The sequence below is a fragment of the Herpailurus yagouaroundi genome, unplaced genomic scaffold, assembly GCF_014898765.1.
Source record: "Herpailurus yagouaroundi ecotype Mexico unplaced genomic scaffold, PumYag 160, whole genome shotgun sequence".
In the NCBI taxonomy this organism is placed as follows: Eukaryota; Metazoa; Chordata; class Mammalia; order Carnivora; family Felidae; genus Herpailurus; species Herpailurus yagouaroundi.
In genome coordinates, this window is record NW_024412401.1 from 3,779,448 (window position 1) to 3,803,691 (window position 24,244).

Here is a 24,244-nt window from a genome sequence, read left to right on the forward strand (position 1 = left end):
GAAGGGAAGGGAAGGGAAGGGAAGGGAAGGGAAGGGAAGGGAAGGGAAGGGAAAGGGAAGGGAAAGGGAAGGGAAGGGAAGGGAAAGGGAAGAGGGAGGGGAGGGAAGGGGAGGGAAGGGAAGAAAAAAGAAAAGCAACTCTTAATACAATGTAAAACATTGTAATTGAGTAAGATTTTCAATTTTACAATTGCATTTCTTCCCCCTTACAATGTTGACCCCACCTCTACCCCACTATATCCATCACTGCCACCCATGGGGCCATGAGGTTAAAATCCAAGTGGTGGAAAATAAAATGTTAGGCAAGGTACTGGCTGTAACAGTTCTTAGAGATAAAATTAAAATGTCCCAAAAGAAAGGTATTCATTGTTAGGTTTAGAACTTTTTAAAACTACTCTTCCATAGGAAGAAATAAAAGTAAGAAAGAGGAATGAGAATAGAAAGGGGAAAAATAAAATCCAAAGTTATATATGAAAAGCCTAGCGCTCAACGCATGCATACCTGAGCTTTGCTCAAGCAGCTGGTGTAAAGAAGGGAATGGCCAAGGATGAAGATGTGTCTTCTGCCCAGGCCATCCCCCGTGTAGTCCTCACCATTAGGAAAAGCAAAGACGGATAATCTCACGCTTCTCATCTAGAGAAGCAACCAGAAAGTAGGTGTGGTGGTTGCAAAACAGTTTCTTTACAAGGCAGTGGTTCCCAACAGACTGAAATTCAAAACAGACTCTAAGGGCATTTGTGTAGGAACAAAGCTCCCTGGGGTCTTTTTTCAGCCCAAGTTTATCAGAACGGCAAGTATCTTCTGTTACAGCTCTGAGTCAAAAGAACTGAAGCACTGACATAGAATGAGCCACATTTTTTCTACATAGTGCTGGCAGGCTTCCCCAGAAATACTTATTCTAAGCCAAACATTCATTACCTGCACAAACGTGAGTGCTGCTTTCTGTAGGAGACACTCGGCATAACAGATTTCGGCATGCATTTCCTCTATTAAAAACAAATAAAATTATATTAAGGAAAATCCTATGTCCACAGTCATTGCTCTGAGATTTCAGAAAAGACTGATAGATCAATGAACCCAAGGGAGACACAAAAATCTAGCTTGTTCTGGTACTTCCACAAAAGGAGGATGATGACCTCAGTTCTCAGACCCTCAGCAAGATTTTTCTAGAATGTGTAAAATGATTTAAGGAAGTCATCTTTGGCCCCATTCAAATAGAACTCCAACGAGTCAGGCACTTGGTGCCAGAGCCCCAAACTCAGCTCACAACAAGAAACCAAAATTTAAAAGCACTTAAAAAGAAAATTATTTAACACTAACATGTAAGTTTAACACAGTTATAAAGATTGAAAAAACAATCTTCTGTTTGTGAATCCTAGCTTCCAAAATACGAAGGTATGATAGTCATGGTGATGATCAGACACATTATTACCTTAAAGAGAGAACGCAATTCTCTGGAGTTCTGCAAAAAAGTACGGCCCTGAGTGCCAAGTCATGACGTGATATAAAAAGAGTCAGCATCAGCACCACGTCAGGCTATTTTGATCATGGAGAGATCTAGCACAGGAACAAGGCACTCACAAAAAGGACGGTGTAAAGCTATGTATATCCCAGGGACAGATGGAGTGCCCCAAAACACATGGCCCATCTTCCTAAACAATACCTTGCACTTGCAGAGATTAGGGTAGGAGAGAAACCTTTGCGTTTTTGGGTAAACAAAATCAGCAGCTTCCTGTTTTATCCATGGGATGCAAATTGGTATTTTACTTAAGGAAACGAGCTTGGCGTATTTAACAGCCTGGGCTAGGGGAAAGGTTCTGCTGTGTACTAGGTATCCCTCCTCTTCCTGGTGGTCATCCCTCCTCTCCCTGCCGGTCATCCCGCCCACCGCCCCGTCCATTACCTCATTTATAAAGTCCAGCTCATAATGTCTCTACTTCACAGCTGAAGAATCAAGCGAGGTGCTGCAAGCAGAGCTCACTATTCAGAGTAAGCGCTCCATTTTTGTTTGCTACTTTCGCTACGATTACTACCCTTGGCCCTCTGGATTTACTCAGCGTTCAGAGGAATAAAAGCAGTCTTCGATTTTTACAGTCACCTGAATTTCCTCTTCTTTCTATGTACATTTGTAACAAAGTGGGAACAGTTTGGAATTTCCCACTTTGAAAGCCTACTCAGTACCCCAGATTGCTGGCTTGGGCATGTGCGGGGAAGGCCCTGTGAGAGCACAAGGTGTGTAAAGGCAGGAGTGTGAAATGAGTCCGGAAAGGTAAGTCAGGGCTGAATTATGGACAACCTTAAGCGTCAGAGGCTGGGCTTGATTCAGTAGGCAACGCTGAGTCCGTGCAGAGGTATGAGCATCCAAAGGATTAGACGTATCAGGGTTAAGTTAAAAATGGACAAATCTAAGAGCAGCTCAAGGACATAATGAGAAGACAGAGCTGAAAGGTCAAGAAAATTTGAACTCTGTAGACTATACGGAAGTATCCTTCATGTTAAATCCCTTTCCCATCCTAAGTACTGCATATACATATCTATTTTCAAAGGAAATCTGAAAAACATTCAGGGCAATACGCCAGGCACGAGAGAAGAATGGGTGTGTTCCATGTTAAACCCACGAAAAGTTTAATTAAATATACTGACTCCTGCAGACAACCAGCCACTGAAGGATGTAAATGAAAATTACCAAGAGGAAAAACAAATCACATACTAAAGCTACAATGTTTTGACATGCCTCCTTGAACACAAAGTCTGTTTGGGTTGCAGTGACAGCCAAACTCATTAGGAATAAAATGCAACTTAATTTATAAAAGTCTTGTTCCTTCACTCTGTTTGATTTATATTCCTCAGTTCTCAAAATTAGCCATTTGGCATTTATGAGTAGGTACCTTACCAGAACATCTCTGAATCATAAACTCCTTAGTCTACTGAAGGAAATATCTTCAGCCTGCATTAAAATGTTAATTAAGCATGGCTTTGGATGTAAAAGTCTAAATTAACCTGTTTTTCAGAATATGCTATAGTCACAAGCTCATTTATTTTTATTATTTTCTAATTAAGACTTTATTCTTTAAAGCAGTGTTAGATTCATAGAAAAACTGAAGGGAAGGTACAGAAATTTCTCATGTATCCCTTGCCCCCTGCATGCATTACCTCCCCCGTTATCAACATCCCCCACCAGAGTGGTACGATTGATGAACCTCCATTCACACATCATAATTACCCAAAGTCCACAGTTTACATTAGAGCTCATTCTTGGTGTTGTACATTCTATGGGTTTGGACAAATGTATAAAGACACGCAGCCATCATCATGATATCATACAAAGTTTTTTCACTACCCTAAAAATCCTCTGTGCTCCATCTACCTATTCATCCCTACACCCCATCCCCAGGCAACCACTGATCTTTTCACTGTCTCTACAGTTTTGCCTTTTCTAGAATGTTATATGCTCGCAATCATCCAGCACGTAGCCCTTTCAGATCGGCGTCTTTCACTTAGTAATACGCATTTAAAGTTGCTCTATGTCTTTCTGTGGCTTGATAGCTCATTTCTTTTTAGCACTAATTAATCGTCCATTTGTCTACATGCACCACAGTTTATTTAGCCATTCACCTACTGAAAGGCATCTTGGTTGCTGACAAGTTTTGGCAAATTACAAATAAAGCTGCTGTAAACATCTACGTGCAGATTTTTGTGCTGGTCCTAAGTCTTCAGCTCCGTTGTGTAAATATTGAGGAGACTGATTACTGGTTTGTAAGGCCAAACAAAGCATGTATAGTTTTGTAAGAAATTGCCAAACTGTCTCCCCTAAAGTAGCTATACAATTTTGCATTCTCATCAACCATGGTGTTTTTGATGTTTCAGATTATGGACATTCTAACAGGTGTATAGTAGCATCTTCTCGTTTGTTTTATTTTTTTAATAATTAGGAAGAAGTAACCTCCTACCTTATTCCAGATTTTCTAAAGTGTCATGTCAAAGACATTATAAAAAGGTAAGAACGCAGCAGCATCTATTTTCAAGATGTCTCTTTCAGCCATACATGAACACTCTGTTCCCTTTACTACAAGCCTACAAGAAAATGTGTGAGGTACAACGGAAAGAGCTGTGGCTTACAGAAAGGCAGATGGAACCTTGCTCCGCTAGGTGGGTAATCTTGAGCCATTAACCCAACTATTAACAGTGGTCACCCCTGCAGGATGAGTTATGGTGGGAAAGAGAAAAAGATACTCCATTTACTTTACATTATATGCTTAAGTATTGAATTTTAGGAGTATGATCACGTTTTAACCTTCCCAAGACAGGGAAACATTAATCTTTTAAATGAGTCTCACCTTCAGTCAGCTGCTCCAATGAGCCCCTAGAAAGAAGACTTGAGAATGATTCCACAACTGTGCATTTTTTCCTGTATCTGTGGAGAAAAAGTAGAAGGGCGGTGGGAAATAGAAAGAAAAAATAATAATAAATCAGGCCGAGTTCACTTTCATTGGACATTCATTTCAGTCTCAGTCATACCAAAGAGTTACCAAGGAGGAACTGCAAACCTCAAACTCTAAACCCTAAAGGGCAGAGAGCACCCTTTTCAACACTGTGTACCCGGCACCCAGCCCTGAGCCGATCTCCTGTGGGCACTCCATCCACACTTACTGGACACGTGAGTGGACAAACTGACACAACACAATGAACACTAGCCCTGCCAAGCACCTGCACGATGCTGAAATCAGTATTTCTCTGGTAAGAGGCACCCACAGGTTAAGAATCGACTTAGAGTGTGATATTGGGAAACTCTTCATTTGCAGGGTTGCAACATAATTCCATGAGGATATAGTTTCACATTAAGTGTCACCAGTGCTGGTTAACAGCTGTTGCTGGGGTCTTGCTATACACACAGAGCAAAGATTAAAATAAAACTGAAAATCCATCTCATTTTCACCAACCAGAAGTGTCCAGATATGTCCTTTTAGACAAATAAAACTCTCCCTTCCGAACAGGCAGCATCCGCCCGTATAAAAAAAGAGAGTTCCTTGCTTGGCCTGGCTTGGCAGGCAGGAGCTGAATTCATCTGCGCCACGGAGACCCTTGGGAGATGCTTGCTGTGACGGAAGTTACCAATGGGGAAAAAAAAGGGGGGGGGAGGGAAAAACCCGTGGAGGCACAGATGCCAACTGCTTGGCCAAACAAGAATCTTCTATAATTCCCAACAGGAACTTTCAACTCTATTAGATACAACTATGTGAGGCCAAGAGGCTTGGAAGTACAAGTCCCTTCTACAATTGTGGCCAACTTCAAACAGAGCTTTCCATCAGGCAAACCACGCTCACTCTGTCACACAGACATAAAGGTTTGTAGGTCGCATCTCAAGTATTTAATTACTCAGTTCATACTTTTGGCAGGTCTGTAATGCATCCTTCATGGCAGAAATGCCATTTTGGATGTCCTGTTGCTCGAAGGTCAGGACGGCCTGCAACACCACAATAGTACTGTAGCCCAAGGCATGGTACATACTCTCCTTAGCCCTGGGAGGCAAAAAAAAAAAAGGAATTAATACATTTCAATGCAGTTTAAGAGCATTGAGGTCTTGTCTGATACTGACCAGAAGAAATCCTAGTAAAAACATATCATGACTTGTATAGCGATAAATTTTACTCCTTCACCATAATCACTGAAATAATATAGACTGTGAAAGACACGCCCCCCCCCCCCAAAAAAAAAAAAAAAAACTCAAGTATCAAGGACTTTCCAAATTACGCCCATGCAGGCAGCACTGAATGTTCCAGGCTGAAGCAGAAGCTGACAATTGTTTTTCCCCATTTCAGCACAAGGGGGCAGCCTGCGGACTCTTTTAGTAGAAAACATTTCAAAGCAAATCAATTTTTCCCAAACACCGGGAATCTACTTCCTATCTTTAGTGTTGATAGAAGTACTAAAATACAGGCCACTGGAAATGTATTTTGTGACAGAGAGATTCTGATATATTTTTTGAAAGATAAAGACCCATTTTTAAAACCGGTTCATCTCCACTCCCAGCTGGAGGCCAAAGGGAAGCAAGACTTTTGCAATAAATTAGGTTGGCCACAAAGGGCCCAGACGAAAGTACATTCCAGACTTCGTATGTAATCTAATCCCATTATCCACAGTTCCTGAATAAAGTTCTTGATAATTCAAATTACTAAATTATCAGGAAGAACTGCTTAGACTCTTACGGGCATTAATTAGTCTTAAGGTATGACACATCCCAGACTCTCAGACTGTGAAAACCTTACCATCTCTTTTCTCAAAACTTCTCATCGTGTTATTTACAAGACTCAATTAGTTATTTACAAGACTTGAAATATTAATGCGCAGTTTTGTTTTTAATTCAAATATCATCCCCCACAGCCCGCTGCTATGCAAAGTAAACGCAAGCCACATTCTTCTTTTCCCTCATGGAAATACTCTAAACATCCTTCGGTAATTTGCAGTTTGTCCTGAATAGCAAGGTCACTGGCTGTTCAAAAGACCACAAAGAGTAACAGCAGCCCAAAGTTAATCATTTATTGTGGTCTTAAACCTCGCATTTTAAACCAAAAGCTCCAAGAGGGGAAAAAAAAAGTATGCAGTGGGAAAAACCTATGTTTAACAGTGAAACATGCATCAAGATGAGAGAATCTTGACTAAATAAAACACTCAATCACTTCTTGTCATTCCATGTTACCACCAGCTGGGGTGTCTGAGGCAGAGGAGAGTGGGGTCTTGTGTGAATAAAAAGTGAAGGAGACAGGCAGGCAGGCTGAGAGAGGAGAGACAAACAGAAAAAGGTAGGCAGGCAAAGAGGAGGAAGACCAGGAAGCAGAGACAGAAGATGGACAGAGAAAGATGTCTGGGGGTCTGGGAAGGACAGAGGGAAACGAGGCAGGAGACAGGCAGGATGGACAGTGTTGGAGACAACACTGGGCCATTTTCTCGGGCTGTAGCATCTCTTATCCTCTGGTCCTAACCCCTGAAATACTATGTGATCACAGCTCTTCTACATCTTAATAGAACTACCACACCAGCTTCTCGGGAGGTAATGTCATTTTCTTTATTGAAGTAGGTAGTGACATACAATGTCATTTTAGTTTTAGGTGTGCAATATAGCGATTCGGCAATTCTATACCTTATGCAACACTCACCATAATGAGCGTAGGAGGACTGAAAGTCCATGATCAGATTCACATTACTCTACCGACCAAAGAAAGGAGATTTCCGCTGTTGTACCCGAGCAACCTTCTAGAAAACTGTTATTAGCAGGTCTAAGTTTCGTCCAAGTTAAGTGTTGCGTTGGAAGGCACAAGGTATGATTACTCCTGTCCAGCTACAGTCACACTGTGGAGTTGGGGACAGTGCTCAAGGTGACACCTAGTAAACGGGCTAAGCACAGGTTTTGCTGCCACATTTGAACAATTAACAGATATTATCAACTGAAATTAAACTGCTTAACTTATTTATCACATAAATAGGGAGTCCCAATAACATTTTTTATTATCTTAAATTTCTTTCAAAGAAAAGTTCTTTTTAACATTTGAGATTAGTATATTCTAATTCTTCTCATCCCCATTTCAAAGGGAACTTCTGTCAAAGGTATTTAAGCTTTAGAGGCATATCCATTAAAGTATCTCACTGGAAAGAGCAAAATGAAACTCCACAAAACTATATGAGACGACAATATTTGAACATATATAGAAATTAAAATATGAGAATCAGAAACTTTCTACTGATTAAATTTGGAAAAAAACAGATTTTTTTTTAACTGGATATTAAAACTGACCAAAAGTAAGGCGTCTCAACCAAATTAGCTTAGAAATATTCAGGCGGCAATGCAGATATGCTGACTGACAAGCAATATATCAAAGACTCATCAGAAACGTCTGTAAAAATGTATTTTATCTAAAAGAAATTAAGTTAATTACCATGGTCGAAGCAACTCTAAGGCATCCGTGAATTTGTTACTCAGAAATAAGTTCAATGCCACTGAACATTCTTCTAGGCCACACTTGAGATCCACCTTCACTGATGTTGACCTAAGGATCAAGAAAAAAATACATAGCATTTCAATAGCTTTTACTATTAGAAGTTGTTGCGGGTGTGTGTGTGTGTGTGTGTGTGTGTGTGTGTGTGTACCCTTTGGAGAAAGAAAGACTGGGATTCTAACCCTTCTGAAACCTTCTAAAGCCTTTCTTATCTGTAAAATGGGAATACCACCACCTTCGTGAAAATGTCATGAGGATGGAATAAATCAACAAATAAGGCTGATAGCCCTCACAAAGACCACAAGGGTGGGAACTACCTTGATTTATAGGACAGGGAAAGTTATTATGTTTTAGTTTGATTATGCAGGGGGAAAAATGTGCTTCAGTGGAAAGCTGATTATCATCTAGACTGTAGAAGAGACTCCTTCAGATTGCTTTTGATTCTACAGGAACTGTCTTGCAACTCTGCACATTGTGTTTTCTTTTTTAGTTTTTTTTTTCAATGTTTATTTTATTTCTGAGATAGAGAGAGAGAGAGAGAGAGAGAGAGAGAGAGAGAGAGAACGAGTGCATGCACGCAAGCAGGGGAGGGGCACAGAGAGAGGGAAACACAATCCGAAGCAGGCTCCAAGCTGTCACCAAAGAGCCGGATGTGGGGCTCAAACCCACAAACCACGAGATCATGACCTAAGACTAAGTCGGATGCTTAACAGACTGAACCACCCAGGCCCTTTGTGTTTTCTTTTTTAATTTGAGTATAACACACAATGTTACATTAGTTTCAGGTATACAACACTGTGATTCAACTTCTCTATAGTTATGCTAACTGCTCACAAGTGTAGCTACCATCTGTCACCATACAATGCTATTATGATATTATAAACTATATTCCCTATGCTGTGCCTTTTATGCCCATGACTTATTTGTTCCCTAAGTGGAAGCCTGTATCTCCCACTCTCTTTCACCCATTTTGCCCATTCACCCATGCCCCTTCCCTCTAGCCAACCATTAGTTTGTTTTCTATATTTATGAGTCTGAATCTGCATTTTTTTTTGTTTGTTCACTTGTTTTTTAGACTCCACATGTGAGTGAAATCATGATATTTGTCTTTCTCAATCTGATTTATTGCACTTAACATTATACCCTCCAGGTCTATCTGTGTTGTTGCAAATGGCAAGATCTCAACCTTTTTATGGCTGAGTAATATTCCATAGTACATATATACACCACCTTCTTTATCCATTAATCTGTGGACACTTAGGCTGCTTCCATATCTTGGCTATTGTAAATAATGCTGCAATAAACATAGGGGTCCAAATAGATATTTGGAAAAATATCTATTCAGGACCTCCAACCATTTTTTAATCAGTGTTTTTTTAGTGTTGCATCGCAACTCTGTAAATCATAAGTAACTGATAGCAATGTAAAGTAACTGTTGTCTACAGACATGTAAACTCAGTAGGCAGCTTCAATGACCTTTTCTCCTTCATGTAAGGAGTTAGTTTTGCTGACTTCGGACATTAATTTCAACGTTCCTTAAGTCCATATAAATTTGTGCTGTTTTGGATTTCTCCTTTGAATCTATTACAACATCCGCCTAGCTCCCTCACTGATTGAGTTAAGCAAAATCTTTAACATGCGTTCGTTTTTATGTTTGTATAATCATTATGATTTTACCCTTTATTAAAAATTACCCGTTAGGGGTGCCTGGGTGGCGCAGTCGGTTGGGCGTCCGACTTCAGCCAGGTCACGATCTCGTGGTCCTTGAGTTCGAGCCCCGCGTCAGGCTCTGGGTGATGGCTCAGAGCCTGGAGCCTGTTTCCGATTCTGTGTCTCCCTCTCTCTGCCCCTCCCCCGTTCATGCTCTGTCTCTCTCTGTCCCAAAAATAAATAAACGTTGAAAAAAAAAAATTAAAAAAAAAAAATTACCCGTTAGTTATTTATGACTGACAGAAGTTTTGCTCTTTAAAATTAGAGCCCTCCAAAATGTTTTGTGTAACAACTTTTAACAGGAAAATATTACGGCAAGTAAATGAGCAGTATGATGATTTATTTAAAAGTACTGAAAGTCGAATTTCCATGCCACCAACCTCTCCAAATTCATGCCTTCAAACGTGAAAACACAATCCCACCTCAGTTACTTTTCTAGCAGCAGGCTGGCTAATGTAGGTGTTCTGAGCACATTTAAGGTAGGCGAGACTAAGCTATGATGTTCGAGAGGACAGGTGTATTAAATGGATTTTTTATTTACAGTGGGTTATTGGAACATAAGCCCATCATAAGTCAAGGAAGACCTATAAATGTTGATGCAGTAGTTACCTAGGAAACTATCAGATGACTTAGAGGTTAACTCTGAGGGGTTTCTCTGAGGGAGAAAACTCCTACTTCTAAAGAAAGCTCAGATTTCCATAAGCAGGGACATATGGAATGAAAGAGTAATGTGAAAAATAAATGCCTAAAGATCCGCGGAAGTTATTTTCAACCTCATTTCCATTCATCAATCTTCAAATTATTGCACCCCGTCTCTGTACGGTGAGAGCTGAGTCTTGCGGCAGGCTGCCAACTTCAGGAGTGTTACGAACACACTCACAAATAGCTGAGATTTCAAATGCAGACTCTGAAATGCTAAAGATCTACTGTACAACTTAAAGTTCAATAAACCTGTAAGGACAGATAAAAAGCACTTTCTCGTGGTACTAAAGCATAGCTTTAACAGGGTTGCCTCAATAAATGATCATAAATGATAAAGGAACAACATACATTTTGAAAAAGAAACAATTAGTTACATTAATTGGAGAAAGGCCGGAAAAGAAAACATTACTTAGCAATTCAATGTGAAATTATTACAAAAAATATTAATGGACAGGGAAAATGTCATGATGTATTAACTTTCAAAAAGCAGGTCACCAGGCTGGTTCAGTCAGTGAAGCGTGTGACTCTAGATCTCAGGGTTATGAGTTCAAACCCCACGTTGGGTATAGAGATTAGGGAAAAATAAAATTAAAAAAAAAAGGCAGACTACAAAAAAAGGTGGAGGGGCAGGGCAAAAAATAATAATAAAAAATGAGGTTACTAAATAGGATATTTAATATGATCCCAATTAATAAAAAATCAGTATCTCTATATATGAAGAAAAAAAGAAATAATATCAAAACAAAAAAGTTACAGTGATGGTAATACACATTTTATTTTCTCCTTTGTGCTTTTCTATATTTCCTGAATTTTCTATATTCAACATTTCTTAAAATGCTCCTTAAGCCAAGGTTACAAGAATATTAAGTAGAAAAAAAATCATACTACAATATTCAATGAAAACCCTATGGTTGCATCCATATCAAAAAGCATATGCCCAGGGAGTGCCTGGGTGGCTCAGTAGGCTAAGCTTCCGACTCCTGATTTCAGCTCAGGTCATGATCTCACAGTTGGGGAGTTCAACCCCTGCGTTGGGCTCTGTGCTGACAGCAAGGAACGTGCTTGGGATTCTCTCTCTCCCCCTCTCCCTCTGCCCCTCCCCTACTTGTGTGCGCTCACACTCTCTCACTCTCTCTCTCAAAATAAATAAGTAAACATTAGACAGAAAAGAAGAAAAGAAAAGAAAAGAAAAGAAAAGAAAAGAAAAGAAAAGAAAAGAAAAGAAAAGAAAAAAAAAGATACATGCTGAGGAAAAAGACTAGAATGAAATACACCAAAATAACAGTCTGTGTTTAAGAGGTCATATTTACGGTGGCTGTTTCTCCTTTCTTCCATTTTCTTCAATGCCTGGCAATGTGGTTATATTATTTTATATGTGAAATTAATGATAAAACTTGTTTAAATAAAAGAGACTCAAAAGAGAGCTATGCCCCAAATGTTGTCATTTAGTTGTGCTCCTTTTGCTTTGACAGGGCCACCTCTTCAGAGCCCCTTGGCAGCTCCGTCTCCCCCTCCTACTTTGTCAAATGGACATCAGTCAGCAAAACACAAAGCCCTGTTCTAACATCAACATTACAATTCACCAACGGCTTGGACCCCTCTGCCAACATCCCTAAAACACCTGCACCTCTTCCTCACCTGTTCACGTTAGATGATCCGTGCCGTCCAGTGGACTGTTTTGTGTCAAGTGATGCAAAGGGTTGGCTGCTTGCTGCCATATCTGTGCGAGAAAACCTATTAATAAAAAAAGCAGAATGAGGTTTTTATTTCTTTGTCTTACAGGAAAAGACCACATAAATTCAAGTATACAACATAAGCCCTCCAATTATTTAGTACATCTCACCTCCATTTCTAATCAATTCGGAAAATCAAGTAACAAAAACCTATCTACTGTTACATTGTGAACATTCCTGAAACACAGCACCAATAACTTTTTTTTTCTAGTACACACACACACAAAATGAACCAAAATCAGCTCCCCCAAAGCTCTCCACCCAAAGACAACAAGACAACACTGTATCTTGTATATAAATATACTTCCAGAACTTTTCCCAAGTAAATCTATACAGATATTTTTATATTTTATTAAAATGGAATATTATTGAGGGGCACCTGGGTGGCTCAGTTGGTTAAGCGTCCAACTTCGGCTCATGATCTCACGGTCATGATCTCACGGTCCCTGAGTCCAAGCTCCATGTTGGGCTCTGTGCTGTCAGTTCAGAGCGTGGAGCCTCCTTCAGAGTCTGTATCCTCTCTCTCTCTCTCTCTCTCTCTCTCTCTGCCCCTCCCCCGTCAGGCTCTGTCTCTCTCTGTCTCTCATAAAATGAATAAATGTTTAAAAATTTTTTTTCCATAAAAATAAATGGAATATTATTGAAAGGAAGGAAAAACTTTTCTCTGACCCTCTTAGAGTCCCCGGCTGGGTCTGAAGATAAAATGGACAAAGACTGATTATCAGGAGAAAAGCATATAAATTTTGTTGAACTGGTATAAGTACACGAGGGCCTTCACAGGAGAATGAAGACCAGCAGGAAGTTTTCAAATCTGTGAAAAACTGGCAAGACAAAGGGCCTGGGGTAGGGGTAGAAAACGATGAAGTAACTAGGAAGATAAGGGTCACTTTCAAAGGCTTGCAGATACAAATGTCTTTCTCCAGTAAAAGGATAATTTATTTCCAGCCTTTAGGCAGAAAAGGGAGAGCTATTACAGTGTTTGCTCCTTCTAGATTGCCTTCAGCTCAAAATGATTTACAGGTCAAACGGGCATATTTTGGGGTGATATATTCTAGTTTCCTTCATTGTATGTTTAATTTATCCTGAATCTTTTCTTATAGTTACTGTAACACAATTTGTTACCTGCCCCTTATTTTGGGGGCATGTAAATTGCTCCCGATGTTTTGCGATTACAAACAATATTGTAATAAGCTCTTTACTGACTTGCCTGGTCGTTTCCTGAGGATAAATTCTTGAGTTAAAGAGCGTGTGTTTTGTTAGGGATCCTCTTTTTAAAAACAGCTTCATTTCTCATTATATATACACCACAGAGTTCTACAGTAACATTCAGGAGGTGGAGACTGATCTGGTTGGCAGACGCTTAGGCCATTTCATAGACCCAGGGCTCCCACCACAGACACATGGAGGCGGGGCCATGCTAGAAAAGGAAATTTTCATGGAGTAAGAATAAGCTCCCCCCGCCCCCAACACCCGTATTGTAATAGAATCACCAGCCTCCTGCTTCCGTTCTTAACTGTACCCAAGCCTAGAGAGAAAAGGGTTATTGACTGTCCTTTTAGGAAAGCTTTATTTTTTTTTTAAATTCTAAGATGTGCAATGCCCTCAGTTAAGTGGAGTTTGATTATAGCCCACCTTTCAGACCTCCCAATACCTTGTAATATTTTATATTCAACATTCATCTTGTCTTGAATATACCAAGTTCCCCAAATTTTATACATCAGGTTAGGGGAAAATCAAGGTTCTTCTTACAAAGGTGGTTGGATGTGGGTGGTAGGAGAAAAGAAAACACCACAGCCAGGAAGAAATGTACTTTAGGCTGGTTATTTTCCATCACAAGACTATTTCACCAGAATAGAGGAAGCACTGAGCACTTACATAAACCAGACTCTAGGGCAGCGACAGCTACCTCTGCTTAGGAGCAAAAAGGAAAAAGAGCTATTCAAAAGGTCATCTATCCATTTGGACCACTCTTGCCCATCTGTTCTATTACAGATTTATTTATAAGGGCCAGCAAAACATGGTCTCTGAAATTACTGTACCATTTACCTTCAGTTTTCATTATAAAATTCTCCTCAATTTCAAATTTTGAAATTTTTATTTAATGAAAACTATTTTCCTTTAACATTTCTGATTTTGAGGGCATACTTAGAAACAACCTCCCTCCATAAACATTATATACCATAATTTTGCCAGTGCTATTACCTTTTAATATTCAATTTTTTTATCTACTTATAAAATTTGAATATATAGTACAAAGGAGTGCTGTGTATTTTTTAATCTTTGGCATTTTTCCCAAGATAATTTTTAAATTTTTTTTTTCAACGTTTATTTATTTTTGGGACAGAGAGAGACAGAGCATGAACGGGGGAGGGGCAGAGAGGGAGGGAGACACAGAATCGGAAACAGGCTCCAGGCTCTGAGCCATCAGCCCAGAGCCTGACGCGGGGCTCGAACTCACGGACCGCGAGATCGTGACCTGGCTGAAGTCGGACGCTTAACCGACTGCGCCACCCAGGCGCCCCCCCAAGATAATTTTTAAAAGACCACATCTTTTGCCCCAGTGATTTGACAATATATGACATACCATATATATAAAACACTGAAATTTATTAAATTCTGCTAAATTCAAGCCTGCTATGCCAGGTAAATGCTGCATGTTTGAGAGTTACAATTACAGTGTCTTCACCAGACACAATAGACTTGAATTTAGCACAACTTAATTACTAATAATGTTAGATTTTATTCACATATTCAGAGGTATAAAAGTTTAGATTAGATCCTTCTAGTCCTTTATGTTTTTGTATACATGTCCATGAAGTCCCAGAAACTCTACAGTATTTTAAAATTTGTACTAATATCCCAGTAAGTATATCACGCTACAAACTGATTTTTTTATTCAACGGTATTTTTTGATGTAGACCTAATTCACTCACCTACACTACATCATATTTCATCAAGAACCTATTTTCTTCTTTTTTTATGACAAATGCTTCCAATACAGAGAGAAAATGACAGGAGTATATCTGGAATCTTTTGCATACAGTGAGAGCTAAATTTAATTGTTTCCCACATGGATAGGCAATTATCCCAACACCAATGAATAACTCATCCTTCAGCTACTCTTGGCTTGGAAATAACACAAAAGGAAGAGCACACATCCTCTCAACGCTCTTGGAGCAGTAACAGGCGCACCAAGGAATATTTTTTTAAATTTATTTTTAAATGTTTATTTATTTTGAAAGGAGGGGGGAGTAAAGAGAGAGGGAGAGAGAATCCCAAGCAGGCTCCACACTGTCAGCACAGAAGCTCATGCGGGGCTCATTCTCACAGACCATGAGATCATAACCTAAGCAGAAATCAAGAGTCAGAGGCTTAGCCATAACTGCCTGAGAGACCCAGGCATCCCAGGAATTCTGTAAGGCATATATACCTTTGCTTGATTTGTTATTTACTACCAATTAAGGTTCACATTAAGTAACAGAAGAGACGAACTTTTAGATTTTTTGGTCTGGTAATTATGCAGATAATTTGGTAAGGTTATGGTTTTACTGCCTTGCAGGAGATTAGTAAATTTTGCGTATAATAAAAAACCTTATTCCAACATTCTTCAGTTACGCAAATGCTCTTGGAACCAGTTTTAACATCTTGCTGATTTCCTCATTGATAAATAAATCTCTGACATTGTTAAAACGAAAATCACAGGCCCAAAATGGCGTCACTTGGGCTGAGTCCCAAACTGGGGTTTAATAACTAATCCAACCCTAGATTCAACCTCCCCCAGAAAGGCAGTCTTACCCAGTCGGTCAGGAAATTTCCCCATCTGGGGCCGATGAGTCTGCATCACTGAGTGGCTAGAAGGGCATTCCCCATCCCCCAGAGGAAGATGAGGTCATCTGCATGATAAGACCTGTCACTATTCCCCCTAAGGGAAAGAAATCTCATCGGGAACAATCCTTTTCTTTGCTAATAACTTTCTGGCCCCCACCTTCTCCCTGTAAAAACCTTCCCTTTTCTTGCAACTCCTCTACTTGCTAGATGGGATGCTGCCCCATTCATCAACCTCTTAATGAAGCCAATTAGATCTTCAAATTTACTGGGTTGAATTTTGGGGGTTTTTGTGTTCTTTATTTTTTTAATGTTATTTACTTCTGAGAGAGAGCGCGCGCAAGCATGAGTGGGGGAGGTGCGGAGAGAAGGAGACACAAAATCCCAAACAGGCTCCAGGCTCTGAGCTGCCAGCACAGAGCCCGATGTGGGGCTGGAACTCATGAACAAAGAGATCGTGACCTGAGCAGAAAATGGACGCTGAACCAACTGAGTCACCCAGGCGCCCCTGAATTTTGGGCTTTTTTTTTTTTTTTAACACTATCTCTACAATACTACATTTTCACATCTATACACATTTATTCAGGTCTGATCTTATTTCCTTTACTAAAGGTTTCTATTATATGGAACACTGCTCTGACGTTCAGATATCCTCCATGCAAAACGATCCTTAGATCACTTCAGTTTTATAATCTGTACCACCAAAGTGAGCACAACTGTTAAAAATTTAGGGGCGCCTGGGTGGCTCAGGCAGTTAAGCGTCCGACTTCTACTCAGGTCATGATCTCGCGGTTTGAGAGTTGGAGCCCCGCCGTCGGGCTCTGTGCTGACAGCTCGGAGCCTGGAGCCTGCTTCAGATTCTGTCTCCTCCTCTCTCTGCCCTCCCCTGCTCATGCTCTGTCTCTGTCTCTCAATAATAAATAAACGTTAAAAAAATAAAAAAAAAAATTTAACCAAGGGGCACCTGGCTGGCTCAGTCAGTAGAGCATGGAACTCTTGATATCAAGGTCATGAGGTCAAGCCCCACGTTGCATTACTTAAAAAATAAGAAAGATTAAAAAAACAATTTAACCAAATAGAATGACTTGTCTGTTCTACTCCTATGCAAGGTATTATATTCAGAAGTTAAAAGAAATGTATTTTCAGCTAGTGAAAAATACTGTGATTAGGTTGACAGAGCCTAAGAAAAACAATACATTGTATCTCAATACAGGGATGAGTATGGTGGAACATTTGTCCTTCTCTTGCCCTGATTTTACTGCTTTATTTTTTTTTAAGTTTTTAAACAGCTTCATTGAGATTTAAATTCACAGACCATACAATTCTCCCATTTAAAGTATACAATCAATGGCTTTTAGTATGTTCTTAGAGGTGTGCAACTATCACCACAATGTGTATTTTGTCACTCAAAAGAAACTGTCCATCCATTAGCTGTCACTCCACAATTCCCCCTCCATCTCTTGTTTTAGGCAGTCACCCATCTGCTTTCAATATGAGCAGATTTTTCTTGGTCTGGACATTTCATATTAATGGAATTATACAATATGTGGTCTCTCATGACTGGCTTTTCCATTCAGCATAATGTCTTCAAGATACATGTTGATATATTTGTACATCATTCCTTTTTGCCAAATAATATTGCATTGTATGGATATAACATTTTGTTTACTGTTTCATTGGTTTATGGATATATGTGTTATTTCCGCTTTTGGGATATTTTGAATAATGCTATTAAAATTCATGAACAAGTTCTAATGTAGACATATATTTCATTTCTCTTGTGTATACGCCTATGAAGACAACTGCTGAGTCGTATTGTAAGTTAATGTTTGACATTTTGAAGAAGTGTCAGACCATTCTTCCAAGTGACTATGTGATTTTACATTCTTACCAGCAATGTAGGGAAGTTCCAATTTCTCCACATCTTGTCCACCACTTATTAAAATTGTCTATCTTAGTGGGTGTGACAGTATCTCATCGTGGTTTTGACTTGCATTTACCTAATGACTAAGGATGTTGAGCATCTTTTAGCTACTTAATGGCCATTTGTATATCTTTGGAGAAATGTCTATTCAGGTTCTTTGGCCATTTTTTAAATGGGCTATTTGTCTTTTTATTATTGAGTTTCATACTGCTGTAATTTTTAATCACCAGGTAAAACTATTTTCAAATGAAAAGCTTACAGCAACTTTTTTATAATTTTTTCCTCTCATTCAAATCATAATTAGCAGAATCGATTCAAATGTAATTCCTCCAGTAAATCCAACGCAAATGTGCTATGTTCCTGAACAGTGAATTAAAAGATATCCCATTTTCAAAAGAAGGAAAAAAATAAAATTTTCAAAAACTAATAAAAAGGAACTTCATATCCTTCATGTTTTTTCCTCTCTTTGGGGGAGAAAAGGGAGGAAAGCAAACAGGCCAAATGTTACTCTCTTGGAGGCACCATTTACATAATTTACAGTCTGGACCATGTCCGCTGGAGCCATAAACACAAAACTCCAGTGGACATCACCACCAGGTTTCCAGGAAATCTACTGCTTACTACTCTGGACCATATGATCAGCTTGTGTTTCTTACTAAAGAAAACTGCTCACCAGACCAAATTCTGCCCAGTGGAGGATTCCTTTCAAATAGCCACTCTCATCGCCAGATATGAAAGAAGAAGGGAGGTACGGCAGCTGCAGCTAGTATAGCAAGAGCAGCCCAGAAATCAACGGGTACCCCAAATATGCTGTACTGGCAACCTCAATCCCAGACCCGTCGCCAGTGTTGCAGAATCGAGGCAAAGGGATGTCAACATTCACTCTGCAGTAGAGCCCCGTTCCTGTAGAGGGAAGATCTAAAAAGCTGGAAAAGGCCAAAGGGCAAGCACCAACAAAGAATACAATCATTCTAATAAATCAGGTATTAATGAATTTATAAGCTAAATAATCCGCCCCTAAATAATCCTTGCTGAGACTTAGTACAAAGGCTTCCTCAATCAGAGCTGTACGCTTTCTTTCATATTATGTGTAGGGCTTGGGTGATTTTTTTATATTCTTCATGCTTTTCTTACTTTTTTCAAATTTTCAAAAATGATCATGAGCTATTTTTAGTAATTGGGAAAAAAAAGTATATATTTTGAGCAATTTAAGTTCAAATTCATGAAGGGGACATTTAAATATTAATTTAAGGAAACACCTTCTGATCACCCCTTTTATATCACACAGAGCTTACAATAGTTCTCCAGAAAAATATATAAGAAGAGTGTATTATTTTTAGCCCTTTCCAAGTGAGGAAGTTAGAATGCATCGCTACCCAATGTGTTTCTAATGTAATTTTACATCTCTTAGAACCCTTCCAAATTTTCACTACTTTGAAAAAGTCAGGACTTAAATGTTACAGTTTTTCTAATTTTACCTTTTCTATTCCCTACATTGATAACACACTCCAGTGTTATTTTAAAGTTCTGAATTTCAAATACCTGTAATACTATATTCCCAAACTGTTTTCAAACTTATTATTTTATATATACATTTATGATTTCCACCTGATTTTTAATGTATCTACCTATTGGCTGAAAATGGGTTTATTCCTTTATTGAAAGGAACTGGCTCTCACGGATGGAAATCAGTAGAGGCTATCAGGAGTTCTCGATATCAGCCCCATTTCCATCTTTGGCGGGTCTGAAAAACGCAGTCCACAGGGCCTGTGTGGGTGTCAGCAAGGTATATGCCAAGTGTCCCCTTAGCCTAATATGAAATATGGAAGTGGAAGGTCCATTAAAATAGATTCAATGGAAAGGTACTTCCTTTCACCCTAATTTTACATTTTTATCAGAAACCGGGACTAAGATAAAAAACAAGGTAACCAACTCAGCAAAAATTAATTAATTAATAAAGCAAGCAAGCAAGCTGGAAAAGGAAGCAGGGAATGGACCACAATCTAAAACAGTAATCCACCGGGTCCCTGGGTGGCTCGGGCGGTTAAGAGTCCAACTCTTGATTTCAGCTCAGGTCACGATCTCATGGTTCGTGAGTTTGAGCCCCGTATCAGGCTCCTTGCTGACAGTGCAGAGCCTGCTTGAGATTCTCATTCTCTTTCTCTCTCTGTCTCCCCCCTTCAAATAAATAAACATTAAAAAAAAATAAAAATAAAAACTAAAAAAGTAATGCGCTAAATGAAAGGATTACATTCAGTAAACTAAAATTTAATTTTCACACATAAACATCTGGGAGCACCATGCTGCAAGCATTCTATCAGGTGTTAGACACATAAAAGTCATACAGTTCATGATCTCAAAGATGATATCTGAAAATATAGACTTTAAATAACTTACAACGTTTTACTACCATGTTGCTAAGTCACGTTGTTTTTATCCTGCTTATGAGTGCCTAAATTTGGATCAACAGTCCAACTAAAAAGCCTGTGTTCATGTCAGCAAGCTGTCTGCTGTGTCCCCCAGGCCAACCTGCCATGCCAGTGGGCACTCTGCCTACCTGAATAAAGAGACAAGCGCGTGGAGGTCGGCAGTACTCGCATCTGCTCCCAACAACCACACCTGGCCTGAGAACCACACTGTTCTAAAAGGACCAACAACTGGAAATGCAACCAGGAGCCGACAGCCAGGGAAAGAAAGGACTCAAAGCCAGTTCTGAAAGCAGAGCAGCTTAACTCAGGAACAAGCAGAGCTGGAGGAAAGCAGAGAAAAGGAAAGAACAAACATTCCCTCCCTCGCTCACGTGGAGAAGGTTCCGATTCCCCCTTCTAGACCACCCTCTCTGGACCGCATCCTACTCCCAAATGACTCAGAACAACATATAGTAATGTGCATACAGAAAAAGAATAATCAAACAAATGTGGCAAACTGTGAAAAATGGGGTAGGGGTATATAAAAGGTCTCTGTGTCATTCTCATACTCTTTTGAGAAGTTTGAATGTACTGCAAAATAATGTTTTTAAAAGACAGCAGAGCATGACTCTGGAGCAAAGGACAAAGACTGGGTCAGATGAGGGTGGCCATAGACCTTGGGCACCTGGGGACCAGCCAATGCCAGTGAGGAATGCCAAGCCCTCGGGGTCACGGGTACACCAACAGATCCGGCCATCACAGGTGCTTGGGCAAAGGGAGCAAAAAGCCAGAGGTTAATGCAAAAACATCCACTTAGATGAGACTATTAACCGAAGGGCAATAGCCAGAGTAGGGCTCTGTCCCCACAGATCGTGTTCCTGCACTCAGGTGCTGCTGGGAAGGAGAGGCAAGGGGAACTTCTGAGGAGGAAGATACAGGCCTGATGCAGAGTTTAAATTTTTACTGGACTGGGCACTTACCTCTCCCACTACCCCCCCCCCCAGACAAAAATCAGAGTCACTCCAAAAGAGACTATTTGAAATGTGAACAGATGATGTGCTCTTTCACTTAAAACTTTATTTTTTTTTTTTTTCTGTCCTCACTGGGGATGTGAATTCCAGAGCAAAATGAGAACAGTTGAAAAGAACAAAAGTTCATTTTCATGTAAAATATAAAGCACGCCTTGGACCCTGCTCACTTAGAAAGTGGACAGCAGCACTTAGGGTTTCTTCGGGGGAAAAAAACAAACTGCTCCCAACAAATGCTGTTTTGCCTGCTCACAGACACGGCAAATGGGACAGAGCTGGAAACTAAAACCAGAGCCTGTATCTTTGCAGATTCTTTCCTTAAGCAAAGCAAATGGTACTCCTTTGCATTATTTAAAACAAACAGCAATGGAATGTCAGCTTGGCAAGAGATCTAGGCAGCTACAATGTCATTTTGCTGGTTTTTAATTTTAAAAAATCCAAAACCCTTATTGGAGGGTTTTCTTCTTTCTAACAGAAAGCTAGTACCTAATCTATTATTAGTCACCCTTTCTCACCGCCCTGTCATGTGACTCAGGAGAAGCATGCTGGGGCACAAGGCTGAACGCTGGGTTTCTGCCCCAGATGTGCAAGTCACCTGCAAGCCATGACACGCTGGACCATTCACCACCTCTATGGATTCCAGTGTCCTCATGTGCAAAAGACAGCGAAGGGATACCAATCACAGAAAGCAGAAAGGTGGTTGCCAGGGGCTGGGGAGGGCAGTGGGGAGCTACTGATCAAGGGGGTATCGCGTTCCCACTTTACAGGATGAAAGACTTCTGGCGAAGGATGGCGGCGATGGTGGCACGACCGTGTGAACGTACTTCGTGCCACTGAACAAGGGGTGAAGACGGGAAGGTTTATGTTAGGTGTATTTTGTCACAGGGAAGAAGAAACCGGGAGCAAGAAACAAAACAGAACAAAAAGAGCATTCGCACCGACAAAAAGCCAGAGGAGGGACGACAGTACCCTTTCTGCCTCACGCGGGAGTTATGAGGAGGAAACGCAGTCCATTTTGTGAAACCACTTTTTAAGCTGAAAAACCACATAAGTGTGGTGCTGATGTTGGTTAAAGAGTTAAGTGACTTAAGTGACTGGGGCCAGGAACTTCCCATTAGACAGACCACTGCACTCCTGCTACTCGGCAGCTGGGTGTTTCCTGCAGCCGTGTTACTTAAGCAACACTCTGCCAGTTTCATTTTCTCAAAGTAGGCATGCAGATATTTTCAAGATGCAGAGTAAACGCAGGTCTTCCGTGTGACGCTGCACGGGGCAGGGGAGGGCTTTTCATCATTTCTTCTAAAACATTACAAACTACAACAAATTTTTAAAAGGCAATGCTAAAGGAGCGCCCGGATGGTTCAGTTGGTTGAGGGTCCGACTCTGGATTTCTGCTCAGGTCGTGGGATCGAGCCACGCATCAGGCTCTGCACTGACAGCACAGAGCCTGCTTGGGATTCCCTCTCTCTCTCAAAACAAATAAATAAACATTTAAAAAAAACAAAAAAGCAACACTAAGAAAGTTTTACTTTCATTTGGCTCACAATCCATGAGGAAGAGGGGGAAAAAAAGGCTACCTAAAAGCCTTTTTTTTTGTTTTTCCAGGCTACATAATGTGTCTCTCCTCTTGGTTCCTGGCTCAGAATTTAAAACTCATCACAGTACGATTATTACTTCACTGTCAGCTGTGGTAGGTAGAGATGAGCTTTTTAAGGACAGAAATTCTGTGTCTTAGCAAAGAGATATTCACTGAGTTTTTGATGAATAAATGACATTTGTACTGATTGTACATTAACACCCTTGTGCCAAATACAGTCTCAATACCTTATATTTTATATCACACATGTAGGTCATGGAAAATACCCTTGAATATGTTATCCTGGGAGTCATTCATTCACAAACAAGTAGTTTTCAGTAAACATTAGGTAAGACAAACAAACCAGCAGGGGAAGCATGTAGATACTCAAGTAATTAAAGGTTAATTTTCTGGGGTATCTGGGTGGCGGCTCAGTAGGTTAAGTGTCTGACTTGTGGTTTCAGCTCAGGTCACGATCTCAAAATTTGTGAGATCGAGCCCTGCGTCAGCTCTCCACTAAGAGCACAGAGCCTGCTTGGATTCTTTCTCTCCCTCTCTCTCTGCCCCTCCCCTGCTCGCATGCACGCGCGCGCGCGCTCTCTCTCTCTCTCTCTCTCTAACAAACATTTTAAAAATAAAGTTTCATTTTCTTTAGCTTTTCAATGTGTGGCTCCTTTCATAGCGTGCTGTATACATCCAGCCTGTGATATCAAGCAGGTACACAAATAGGTTTTGGTATACAGGGATCCTATTCCTTTAAAAACAAACAAAAACATCTAACTTAATATTAAGGAGGGGTGATGACACATAAATGCTATATATTAGGGCCCGATTTGCTGGATCACAGAAATGCTCAAATTCTGCCCCACCCGCTACTCAAAAAGAAAATGACTATAATCCCAAAGTACGAGAGAAACTTGAGTCTTGCTCCCATACTTCCCAGCCTTCTAAAATACAAGGACTTGAAATGAGATATTCTATAACCCAACACAAATACAAAACAATCACCAAAGAGATCTAGTCATACTACCTGAATGGTCACTAAACACTTTCCACACCTGTGGACTGACGAAGTATCAAAAGAAAAGTAAACCATGCCTGAAAGTCAGATCAAACTCATGTTCACAGAATCTGCCCATATATGCAGTTTGTCTTTCCCGATCTGAACCAAAGACAGAAGTGTAAATGTGTTAAAAAGTGGAAAGCACGTGCAAAATGTTAGGCAAACCTCTGGGCATAAGGCACACACACAAAAAATCAACCAATCAATCAATTTTGATGACACACGATGTCTCCAGGAATGCACTGTGGCTTTATTTTAAGAAAGAGGGGAGGGGAGGGGAGGGG

The 24,244-nt window shown here is 40.1% G+C and overlaps 1 protein-coding gene across 1 annotated transcript in view; it reads right to left on the reverse strand.

The window, feature by feature from the left end:
* The window catches only part of TTC39B (tetratricopeptide repeat domain 39B), a 125,332-nt gene that overhangs the window by 46,155 nt on the left and 54,933 nt on the right, over window positions 1–24,244 (reverse strand). Inside the window, 5 exon segments of the mRNA XM_040481291.1 lie at window positions 919–986; window positions 4,338–4,414; window positions 5,388–5,519; window positions 7,932–8,042; window positions 12,042–12,137. Coding sequence (XP_040337225.1) covers window positions 919–986; window positions 4,338–4,414; window positions 5,388–5,519; window positions 7,932–8,042; window positions 12,042–12,137 — 484 coding nt within the window.